This window comes from Galeopterus variegatus, unplaced genomic scaffold (genome assembly GCF_000696425.1).
Source record: "Galeopterus variegatus unplaced genomic scaffold, G_variegatus-3.0.2 Scaffold4351, whole genome shotgun sequence".
NCBI lineage: Eukaryota > Metazoa > Chordata > Mammalia > Dermoptera > Cynocephalidae > Galeopterus > Galeopterus variegatus.
The window spans coordinates 166,369-179,024 of record NW_007730462.1 but is presented as its reverse complement, the minus strand read 5'-3'; the positions used below and the strand labels follow the sequence as shown (position 1 = coordinate 179,024).

Here is a 12,656-nt window from a genome sequence, read left to right as displayed (position 1 = left end):
CATTGGACTGGGTTGTAAGGAATTTAAAGGAATTTCCAAAAATGGTTAGCTCCTCCTGCCCCTGCCATATCCCTGAGGTATATCTTGCTCAAAATGGAATGAACTTCAACAAATGAGTAAAGTTCACCAATAAAAACAGAAATATGCTGGAAGTACATTTATTAAAATGCTCTTACATTTGTTAGATCTCCATATTTTGTCTTCAATGTTTTCTTGGAATTTTCAATACCATGTAGTCTCCATATCTGAAGTGCCTGTACTAAAAGTTCTAGTGCCTTCCTAATGATGGGACTTGGTTAAGTTGGAGACATATGAGATCATATGATTCCTGCTGACAATTCAAGGACTAGAATTTAAGGAACTTAGATTACACAAATCAAGCTAAACTCTTCAGGCTGAACATATAGAATAAAAAATGAAGTTATCCATAGTGGCATAGAACATATGATCTTTATTATTTTTCAATCCATCAATCTAAAATCACACATATCAAATCAAACAGGAGTACCACAGTATGCTTTATTTTGCAGGTATTAATTAGTTCACTAAAGTGATATATCCCAAACTTAAGGTAGCAGCAAGCATCAGTTCTTCCAAAGAAGCTTAGGTGAAAAATAATTCCTATGAGTTCAAAGTCCTACTGATCCACTTTTGTGTGTGTGTGTGTGTGTGTGTGTGATCCACTGTTTTACTGACATAAAAATGAACTCAGTGAGCAAAGTTAATTGAACACTCAGTCCATAGACTTTGAGCTTCCTGTATTTTATTGGAGTTGAAGCAGCTTTTGTTTGAACCCTCTGTTAATATTTTATATTTTAATCCTCAAAGAATTAAACACACGTTTACTAATTTCTAAGGTAAAGCCATGATACCTAATGAAGAGTTAGTGATATTAATCTCCTACCCAAAAGGTAGAAAACTTTTAAATGAACCCATAATTGTGAATGTATCTGAATTTTTAATTCATATATTTAGCGAGGTCACAAGCTGATTTAACTAATGTGACTTCTAGACAATCATCTCAAAAATATGTATTGAAATGAAGCCACTGTTCTTTATGGTGCCATCATTTTGACCAAATGCCTTTTACCAAATAACAAATAAAGCAGATGTTCTCAAAAGAGAACGTTTTAAAATAAAACATTCTTTATATACTTAGCAAGTAGAGGAGAGCTTGAATCTGTGAGTTAGAGCTGCAGAATTCTAAAGGAGATGTAATTGAGCAATCTGACTTTCTACTCCAGTTTGGAACGTATGATTTCGAGATGCACATATAGATAGGATAGTAAAGAAAGATGCTGATGAATTTTCTTTCTTTTTAACAAAATTTTGTAATTCCAGTTATTGGCAAAGAGTTCTGGCATCAGCTAATGGCAGCAATACAGTGGTGAGCATCTACATTGTGCTGAGAGGTAGACTGGGACTTAATCCTTGGGTTTAATAACAAACTAACTTTTTTTCATGGTTTAGGCTTAATTTTTTAATCCAAGGAAAATTTCTAAAGTAAAGGCAAATCTTTGGGAACTTTTGTTTTTAGTTAAATGTAAAGATAAAATAGTTTTATAAAATAAACACATGCCTCATGCTAATGACAGGTGTGCAAAGCAGCCATTTGGGCTCTAGACAACCAAATAAAAGAGCAATTCAGCAGTTTCCAAATAAAAGGGCAATTCAGCAGCTGAACCAATCAAGCAGACACAGAAATAAGTGGCCTCTAGCACCTTACTCCAGAAGCCAGAGACATTAGAGGGTCCTACAGGGATATAAGTCTATATCAAGATCAACAAATTTACAGAATAATCCTGGTCCAGCTTTGGCTAGGCAGCCATCTCACAGATGACATGTCAGGGCCCACTAGCCTCTAGAGTCAGCACTTGCTGCTGTGGGAAAAAAAGAACTCAATGCATCAAAAAATACCAATTAGGATTTATCCATATAGGGAATGGGAGAGTGCAGGAGACACACAGAGTATATAGAAGTGTTTTATAAATACAGGATGAATTAATTTTCTGAACAAGTTAAGGCTCTAAGGAAAAAAATATATAAATCATAACCTTAAAAAACCATAACCCATTCTGATTTAGATTTAGGTGTTGATTTAACACCCTAAAAAAAAATCTGAAGGTCTTACTTTTATCTGTCACCACAGATGACAGGTCTGAGATAATCAACATATTCCACAGTCCAGAAGGCAAAAAAAGACACCCTTCTTAAAATATAGCAGCCACTAACAGTAATGGAGAAAACAGCCAGACTTTTGCTATTAAATATAATATTTTGAAGCCATTTCTTTTTTAACTAGCAGAAAAACACAGATGTAAATAATCTTGATTAGGAGGTAGGGAAAGGAAGTTTTATTATAAACCAATGTTTGCCACCAGTGAAAATGAATTCTTTATGTTCTTGAATTTATTTTCTGAAGCAAGTTAAATTCTCTAAAAGCTTCGATTTTGCAAATAATACCAAAGTAGCAAAATACAAGTAACCGCAACATATAAAATTATACTTCTGTAGAAATGATTTCATAATTGGATTCAGAGGCTTAAAATCATTATTTACTTAAAAAAAATATTCCAAACCACAATTTTTCTTTCATTTACACTTTAACAAAGGAAGAAAAAGGAAAAGAGGAAAAAAACTGGTCCTAATACATTTTTTTTTAAATAAGTGCTACTCATGCCCAAGTTAGCTAGCAACTCAATGAGGTTAGTCTGCATATCTTAAACCATCTATTGCACAGCATTTCCTGGCTTTCAGCCAACGGAAACATAACTTCTGATTGCAAAAAAAAAAAAAGAAAGAAAAAAGCACTATATTTAATTAATTATACAGACTGATAACCAGTACGACTTTTCCTTCTTCCAATCATATAAGAGATAAAGACAACAACGATAAGGAAGCCCAAGGCCACACCCACTGCAACAGGAATAAGAAAGTTGAGGTCAGTGTCAGCAGAACATTCTTCAGCTGTTAGAAAAGAACAAACAGAGAGCAAAGACAGGAAATTAGTAAAGAATGCAATTAGGTAGCAATGAGCAAACAAGTAACAAGCATTTTGAAATTATACATAGGTTAGTCTTTCATAGTATTACCCCTACTCTTTTTATGTTCTCAATATCTACTCAAATATTTCTTTTTTTTTTTTTTCCCCCTTTTTTTGTCTTTTTTCGTGTCCGGCAACGGATCGCAACCCTCAGTGTCGTGCCCGTACCGGATGGGGACCGGCAACGGGATCGCAACCCTCGGTGTCGCGTCCGCACCTCGCTCAGCCAGTGAGCAGGAACCAGTCCGTATGTGGGATCCGAACCCTCGGCGGGAGCACCGCCACACTCCCAAGCGGCTCACTGTAGCAGTGCGCCACCGGGCTGGCCCCTCTACTCAAATATTTCTAAGCAACTGATCATCCTACATCTCTGTCACTTCATCTAAAATCACACTGAATTCCTCAGTACATAAAGCAGAAGTTAAGGGAAGAATGGGAAAGGGTCCAAAATACAGAATTGTGCTTGCCTAATATGGGAAGATTTTAGTTTAATTGTCTAATGGCACTGGGGAAAAGAGCTATTGTCTACACTTAAAACCACTGCCTGCGTATTTCTCCACTCCCTTTCTCCCTTGCCATATCTATCATTAAAGTATAAATAAGAATTCCATATAAGTAATAAAATCTAAGTTAAAAGACTTTGGACCAAGAAAATGCAGTATAATTTTTTTCACACAGGCATTAAGGTAGCTATCAGGTTATACACAATTATTTTTAGATGAGCAGTGGCCTGGAAGAACAGCAGAATCAAATATGTTTTAGTTCATTCCGCTGGACCACCAGGAAGGCAATGCGTGCAATGTAGATTGTGAGCTCTGGATTCAGACAGTACTGAGTTTGAATCTTGACTCTTTCAAGTACTAGCTAAATGACCTTGGTCAAGTTATTTAAACTAGGACTTATTTTCCTCATCTGGAAAAGGGGATAATAATACCTATATTATAAGCTATTTGAGGATTAAATACAACTATATTTCTATAGCATCTGACACACATCAGGTGGTCAACAAGTGTTCATTCCCTTCTCTTTTCCTCCCATGTTCATGATCCCATTTGAGAAGGTTTAGGTTATGAAGAAGCAAACCGAGATCAAAAGAGGAGTGTTTCAGTATATTATTATCAAAAAATCCAGCATTCAGTACTTTTAAAATACTTAAGCAAAATGTAGTTAGTACAGAAGCTCAAAGTGTCCAATTCTGATCTGATAATTTCAAGTTTAAACTAGCATTTGTTTTACTGTTGAGTGACTAGATTTCATGGGGCAATTTTTTCTTTTTTTTTTTTTTTTGACTGGTAAGGTGATCTCAACCCTCAGCACAGTGTTGTCCGCACCACGCTCATCCAGTGAGCACACCGGCCATCCCTATATAGGATCCAAACCCGCAGCCTGGGCGCTACCAGCACCGCACTCTCCCGAGTGAGCCACGGAGCCAGCCTGCGGCAATTTTTATCAAAATGGTTTTGTTGTCCACTAGATGTGTAACCTCAGTGAAGTCACAACCCCTTCTATAAAATTATGAAGTGAGAGCAAATAATCATTAAAGTTATTTCCAGTATAAGGAAATGTGATATTTGGTGTGATTTACGACTGAGCAATAACTTCCATTTTTCCTCTAATTTTAACTTTTCCTCCTCTTGCACTTTTGTCATTCATAAAAAAGTTGTTAATGGGCTGGCTGGTTATCTTAGCTGGTTAGAGCTCAGTGTTATAACACCAAGGTCAAGGGCTTGGGTCCCAGTACCAGCCAGCTGGAAAAAAAAAAAAAAAATTCTAAGGTTCTGAGTATAGAACATGAATTTACTGAAAGCTCTCAGACTCAGTACTGGGTACCAAGATACACTGTACTTGTTAATAAGTTACAGAAATTCTAAAACAAGCCAATACACACATAAAATGAATTAATAAAATTATCACTTCAATATGAAAGTCTTCTCATCTATTAAGCTTCCTTATTTATCTATACTCTCAATATCTGTGTTGCACTTTTACCATGGAATATGCGTCAATAAGGGCTGATTATCTAGCTCATTTTAATGCCAACAGCTTCTCTCTACACCCCATCTATGCTCGGCCCCACAGGGGCTATTCTGAAGAAGAAAGAGCCTAGTTGCTATGCTTCACTGCCTCCCTTCTGAGATTGCTATTAGCTTACATTTCATAAGTACCAGTCTGATGACAACACTAAATAGATTTTAATGCTCCAGAGATCAACAAGATGAGGTAGAGAAACACAACACAATCTGTCCTAATTAGTTCACAGAATATTTCTATCTTTCAATGCTAATCAGGCATCCAAAGAAGAGTAAAACACAAGAAAAAAAAAGGCAAGTAGTTAAATATGCTTGGATCTTTTCAGTCTATATTGCTGAAAAACAATTCTTATAAACATCCTTAATTCTGAAGCCAGTTCAAGTTCTGGTGTAGCCTCTTGGGTCTATTTTTTTATCTAGGGAAAAATCACAAGCCTGCAATACTGACTTCATCCTTAACTTGAACTCAAAGAAATCAACAAAAGTCGCATAACCTTAAAAATGCTGATGGTCCTGAGGACAGTCTCTACCTTATTCAACTGAAAACCAAGTTTGAGCATATCTGATGGGCATTTATGCCACATCAATATTTATTTAATGAACTATATGCACAGTGATGAGTTTAAATCAGGATAGTTTTTATACATTGAAACAGAACACTGGTAGTGAAACAATATTTATTAATTCCATTAAGACACACTACATATTTTATTCTTATAATGGCCATGTTAATAAGTTTCAGGCATCTTAGGATAAAAATTTGGCCAAGGCTTCTTAAGATATACCTTAAAACACACTGCACAACAATGTTCTTTTTAACAAGTTTGTCTTCAGGACAAGTAAATACAACAATTTTTATTTTAAGCTGATCAGAGAGCAGTTTTTATTAATAAAGACTGATCTCAAAATGCTGGGATTAACTTAAGAATTAAAGTTTCAGGAGGGCAGCCCCCTCCACCCAGAAGCAGGCAAGAGAGCATGCCTGGGGTCCTAGGCAGGAGCCAAAGACAGCCCCCTCCACCTGGAAGCAGGCAAGAAAGCACACTGAAAACACCACTTCCATGCAGGTGACCCACCACAGCTGCTCCCACAGCCATGGCTGCAGCAAAAGTGGCTCAACACCCCAGCAGTAGTCACAGCCACCATGAAAGTGGCCTGCCAGACACCCTACTGCATTAAAACAAGGAGACTGGAAAAAGAGGACGTCTCTCTCCTCAAAGCCCACTCCAAAGTAATAGAAGAAAAAACTGCTCTACCAGATGACCTGACATCAACATGGAGGTACTAGAAATATGAAAACCTAAGAAAAAATGACATCACCAAAAGAATACAGTAATTCTCAAATACCAGACCCTACAGAGCAGGAAACGCTTGAAATGACTGAAAAGGAATTCTGAGCAACAATCTTAAGAAAGGAAACTCACCAAGATATGAGAAGACTCAGTTTGACAACATAATGAAATGAGAAAAAAAAATCCAGGAACTGAAGGAGGAAATTTACAAAGAGATTGTACCTTAAAAAAGAATGTAGCAGAACCCATGGAACTGAAAGATTCACTCAGTGAAATAAAAAACAACAACCAATAGCTTAAGCAGCAGGCTAGAAAGAGGAGAAAAAGAATTTCTGATCTTGAACATAATCTTTTCAAAATAACCTAAACAGACAAAAAAAAGGAAAAAAGAATTTAAAAATGAGGAAAATCTAAGAGAGCTAGCAGACAACCTTACCTGCACAAACATTTGAACCACAGGTGTTCCAGAAGGGGAGGAGAGAGGAAAAGGCATTGAAAACCTATTCAATGAAATAATAATGGAAAACTTCCTAGGTACAGGGAGAGACACAGACCTTCAGATCCAGGAGGCTCAAAGATCCCCAAACAGATTCAACCCAAAAAGATCCTCTCCAAGACACATTATAGTCAAACTGGCAAAGCTCAAAAAGAAAGAGAAAATCTTAAAAGACACAAGAGAAAGTGTCAAGTCACCCAAAAGGGAGCCCCTATCAGAATAACAGCAGACTTCTCAACAGAAACTAAACAGGTCAGAAGAAAACGGGACAATATATTCAAAATACTAAAAGTAAAAAAACTGCCAGCCAAGAATACTATACTCAGCAAGGCTATCCTTTAGAAATGAGGGAGAAATAGTATATTTTCCAGACAAACAAAAACTGCGGGAGTTCACCACCACACAACCATCCATACAAGACACCCTCAAGGTAGTCCTGCATCTGGAATCCGAAAAGCGATAATCACTACCACAAATACACAAGAGAGAACAAAACCCACTGGTAGAAAAAAACGCAATTGAGAAAGAGAAACTAAATCTTACCACCGCAAAAAAAACATAATGACAATGTACTAATACCCCTGCTTTATTTCTGATTTTAGTAATTTCTGTCTTCTCTCACCTTGGTCAGTCTAGATAAAGGTCTGTAGATTTTGTTGATCTGTTTAAAAAATCAACTTTTGGTTTTGTTGATTTTCTCTATTTTTTAATTTGCTATTCTATATACTTCTGTTGTAATCTTTTTTATTTCCTACTTATATTTGCTTTTGGTTTAGTTTGCTCTTTTTCTGTTTTCTTAAGGTAGAAGTTTACATTACTGATTTGGGATTTTTCTTATTTTTAAAACAGATGTTTACAAGTATGAATTTTCCTCTAAGCACTGCAACAGCCCTTCATCCTATAAATTTTGATATGTTGATTTTTATCTTGAAGTACTCTAATTTCCCTGTGATTTTTCTTTTTACCCATTATTTAGAAGAGTACTGTTTAATTTCCACACATTTGTGAATTTTCTAAATTTCCTTCTGTTACTGTGGTCAGAGAACACATTTTCTGTGATCTTAGTCTTTTTAAATGCATTAAGACTTGTTTTATGGCCAAAATTTAAAATTAAAATTAACCATATTAAATAAAAAGAATGAAAGTTTCAACATATCAATTTTAAGGAGCAAAGTGTTTCAAAAACTCAGAGGCAAAAAAATCTTGCTATTTGCATGTATTTCATATAATCAATCAGATTGCAGGTTCTAAAATTGCTCATATCCAGCATGATGGCGCTTGAGACCAATAAAATAAGCCAGCAACACTAGAATAAGTACTCCTGCCAAGGCTGCTCCCACCGCTATGGGCACAAGGAAGTTGTCGTCATCTGCACTGCAGTCTTGAGCTAGATGTGGAGAAAGGACAATTGAGAACAGAAATAGTAATAAAATTTCAAATCTGTCAATTTTAAGTTAAAATGACAGCACTTCTCAACACGTATATTTTGCTTTTTACATCAAGGTAACAAGTCATTGGCATTCATTAGCAGCAAATGAGATGTTCCACAAAAGTGATTTTCCAAATAACAAGTCATACACTTTTAAGTACCAAAAATTCAGTCATTTTGGATGAAAGATGTATAAAATGATCACATATTTCCCAGATTTCTTAAACAGAACATAATGAATAAATATAATGACTTTCCCTGATGATGAGATTGTGAGCTTTCAGAAGCAACCTGTTATGATGTTGAAGAAGCACAGTGCCTAGAATACTGCAGATTGTGAAGTATTAACTCACCAAATGAACAACTATACTAAGCAGACATTAAAACTCAATGCACAGCAATCTGGAGTCATTTAGTAATAGGAAGAGAGATATAAACTGGCCTTGATGGCATAACTGTTTGCTTCAAGATGTTCAATCTAGTGTGAGAGTCAGACAAGAAAATCAGTGATTACAATTTTAAAATGAGCTGTGGTAGGGGCGGGCAACACAGTGTCATTGTAGTGTTTCAGTGGCACACTCAAATTTAGCCTTGTTACAAAAGACACACTGAAAAGGTGACACTTGAGCTGAGTTTTTAAGGATAAGTAGGAATTAAGCATGCAGATAATAGAGGAAGAGCATTCAAGGCATACAAAACAACACAGACAAAAATATGGAGGGAAAGAAAGCATGGCACTTGAGGGAAAATGCAAGCAGGCTGGCATAGCTAAAACAATGGATCAAGAGGTACTCTTGGCTGGAAGGGGGCAGAAAAAAGTGTACTAGGATCAGCTCATAACGGCACTGGATTTTAAGTAGGATATTTGTTTCAGAAGTTATGGCACATCAAAAACCGGAGGTAGTCAGTTGGAAGTCGCCGCTATTGCTAGAGTCCAGGTGACCAATAATATGGTCCTCAACTGGGTTAATGAAGTGCAGATGCAGAAGGGACAGACTGGACATCCAATTAGAAGGCAGAACTGACCTAATGGATATAGGTGATGTAGCAGGAGGAGGTAATAGAATGGTTTCCAATTCCATACTTGAGTGATTATGTAGATGCTGGTGTCATTCATCATAACAGGGAACACAGAGGGAAGAATATATGCATTTCATTTTTGTTTTGCTTGGAGTTATTTGTGGGGGGGAGATTGGGGGGGTAGAAAAGGATATGTGGAAGAGGGAGACACTCAATTTTGCATATGCTGAGTTTAAGATGCCTGTGTCCCAACCAAGTGGTTATGTGAACCTAAGTGATAGTTAAAACCATGGACAATGATATTTCTCAGTGAGGGCAAGTACAACAAAAAGAGGACCAGAGACAAAACCCTTGGGAACACCAATATTTGAAGGACAGACAAAGGAATAGAGGGGGAAAAAAAGTAGAAAAGACAGGTAAAAAAAAAAAAATGGTGCCACAGAAGCCAAGGAAGGAAGGAGTTTCAATTAGGGTAGGAGAATAGCCTAAAATATTAGAGAAGCCTGAAATAAAAATGTCCATTGGATCTAGCAACATGGAGGGTGGGGGGTATGAGTCAAGTTTAGGAGTGAATAGGAAATGATCAGTAACAACATCAAGAACATGGGATGAGGAACATACCATACTTATTTTGAGAAGTTGAGAATGATTGAGAGGACGATAGGGAAGTAGTTAGAAGGGGGACCTAGGGACAAGAAAGGATAGCTTCAGGATGGAAGAGACTTAAACATGTCTGTAAGATGAGACTGAACTATTTATAGGAAGACAGTGTCAGGGTAGAAGAGGCTTAAGCATATTTACAGGATAAGAGAAGGAGCCATTAACAATTGACAAGTTGAAGATGCTGAATGGTACAAGGTCTCCTAGGAGGTAAGGAGGAATGGGATTCCAGAACTACTGACCAAGAAAAGAAAGCCTACCTGAGACTGGAGAGGAGGAAAGAGTGGTACAGATGGATACACACTTACAGAAAGGGAAGAAGAGGGCTAGGATGTTGAATTGCCACTTCTCACTATTTCCCCTTTCCTTGTCTCCTATTGCCCTAGTTCTCCTAATAGCTTGCAATCTACCAGGGCTTGATAAATCAGATAATTAAGCTTATATGGAATTGTGTAGAAAATAGGGATGAATAGGCTGCAAGGTGATTCTGATAGTGCTTGGGTTTTTTTGTTTGTTTTTTGTTTTGTTTTGTTTTGTTGTTTTGTTTTTGCTAGCCTCTGGGGCAATAACTGGAAACAGAATGCAATCCTACAGCTGCCAGCTCAATTATCTTTTTTACTTGTTTTTTGGGTAAGAATCTAGATAGCTGAGGTTGCCAGATGTAACCTGTGAACAGATGGTATTGAGTCCTTAGTTAACTCCTACCCTTCAATTTCCCAAATTACCACCCAGCCCATAAACTATTAGGTGACACATACCATAAAGTATTATGCCTTGGATTTAATATAACGTGGTTTTTAAAAAATTCATTAGTAGATTAATTTCATATTCTGGCAACAAACTCATAGTCTTCTCTTTCCCAAATTGGGTATTTGACCTAGTTCTGAAACGGCTTTCATAAATACTGCCAATAAGGCTTTCATGTAAGACAAATATTCCCAGAGTAGATCAGAAAGGCAATTCCGCTAATACAAAGATCTTTCTACATGCTGTCACTTACTTAAAATGCTCTCAATTAGTATGTGAAATATTAATTTATAATAACTATTGATTTTATGAATTCGGCCTTTAAAAATTCTTTAGGTAATGGAAAGAAATTTTGGTAAAACAGTAATTTTAAGGGGATCACATCCTGAAGAAAAGAAAATCTCATTCTGTAAGTCATTTTGACCTGATCTACTTGCCTAATGTACACTTAATACCTATTGAAAATATTTCTGGGGAAAGAAAAAGTATATTTGTGGAAGAGTGTAATAGCTGCAAAGCAATAAAGATTAAAAAGTTTCATGTCCACTAAAATTTCAATGAAAAGTTTCATGTAGATTTAAAAATAATGTTACTCTTCAATTTTTTGTTAGTTCAGAAATTTTTCAAATACAATTTTCAGCATAAGAATTGGAAAGCTCAGATATACATTTACAACAAAATATAAAACTCCTTTTTTTTTTTTTTTTTTTGTCCTTTTTGTGACCGCCCCACACCGCGCTCAGCCAGTGAGCGCACCGGACTAGCCATCCCTATATAGGTTCTGAACCCTATGTGCGCCACGGGCTCGGCCCTAAAACTCCTCTTAAAAACCAACTGAGTCAACAATTCCTTGAACTTGTTAAGACAAGTGAACAGATATGATGTTGATGGGGGGAGGAGGGAAAGGGGTAAAGAAGGAATTGGTAAAGGGACATGAAAATCAACTACATCGTATATTGATAAATTAAAATAAAAAAAACCAACTGAGTCAAAATTTCTCTTTGGAAGAACCAGCGTTAAGAATCACATTCTAACATGACATTTATCATATACTTTTTAGATGTATACTCAAACTGTTTGAAGTATATCACATGAATATGAAAAAATATTTGAAACTACTCAGTATCACTCATGCAGGTGTATACCAGTTTCAAAGGCAAGATATGGTAATTACTGACGCAGAAAGTTAGCCACCGGTGTAAAAGAAAAGGAGATCGGTGGGAGAGAGATGAGCCCAAGACCATTTAACGTTATCTACCTAAACAAACAGATGCAATGCTATAATCTGAAAAAAATCTGAGTCTTACAAGAATTCCTCCTGAAAAAATGCAGGAAACGAGATTGTCCATTTTACACTGAATGTAAAGCATGTTCTTGATATATAACAAGTACCTTCTTATCAGATTCCTTCTAAAAATACTCAAATATGTATTTATATTATCTGAAATGGAAACTATCACTCAAAGAAATAAGAGTATCAGGATTTTAAAGCCCCTAACCCCTAGATGAAGAAACCAAGATCTCAGAAGTTACACAACTTGGCCAAAGTCACATGGTAGCCAATAGCAGAGTCTGGAGCCATGATGGCTAACTGGCATTCACATGGCTTAACTGGTTAATCCAGAGGCAAGTCCTAGCTAGGTTGCTAAGTTTTCTTGTGTGATATATTAAGGTGACTGAGAAACTATCCAGAAATTGGACCGTTCAAGTACTTTAGAGTGATCTAAGAGACAGACTGCACATAATCCTACTTTGGTTCTGATCAATAGCTCCATTTGTATGGCTGCAGTGGAAAGCTGCTACATATAGATATTAAATATCAGTCTCACCTTAAGAGCTGAGAAAAGTGTACGAAGAGATTCTCTGAAGCTTTTACCGTGAAATAAATATTCTAGATTACTGGTTCACTAAGTGGCTATACATGAGATTCACCAGGGGA

At 36.5% G+C, this 12,656-nt stretch overlaps 1 protein-coding gene across 2 annotated transcripts in view; it reads right to left on the bottom strand.

Moving 5' to 3' along the window:
- Positions 1-431: 431 nt before the first annotated feature.
- Positions 432-12,656, bottom strand: part of LAMP2 (lysosomal-associated membrane protein 2) — a 39,550-nt gene continuing 27,325 nt past the window's right edge. The window contains exon 9 of one of the 2 annotated variants that reach the window (XM_008587363.1): positions 432-2,967. In XM_008587363.1, the coding sequence (XP_008585585.1) occupies positions 2,825-2,967 (143 nt within the window). In that variant the 3' untranslated portion in view covers positions 432-2,824. Of the gene's footprint in view, positions 2,968-8,062; positions 8,249-12,656 lie in introns of those variants that run through there. The other variant, XM_008587364.1, reaches the window with a different exon arrangement.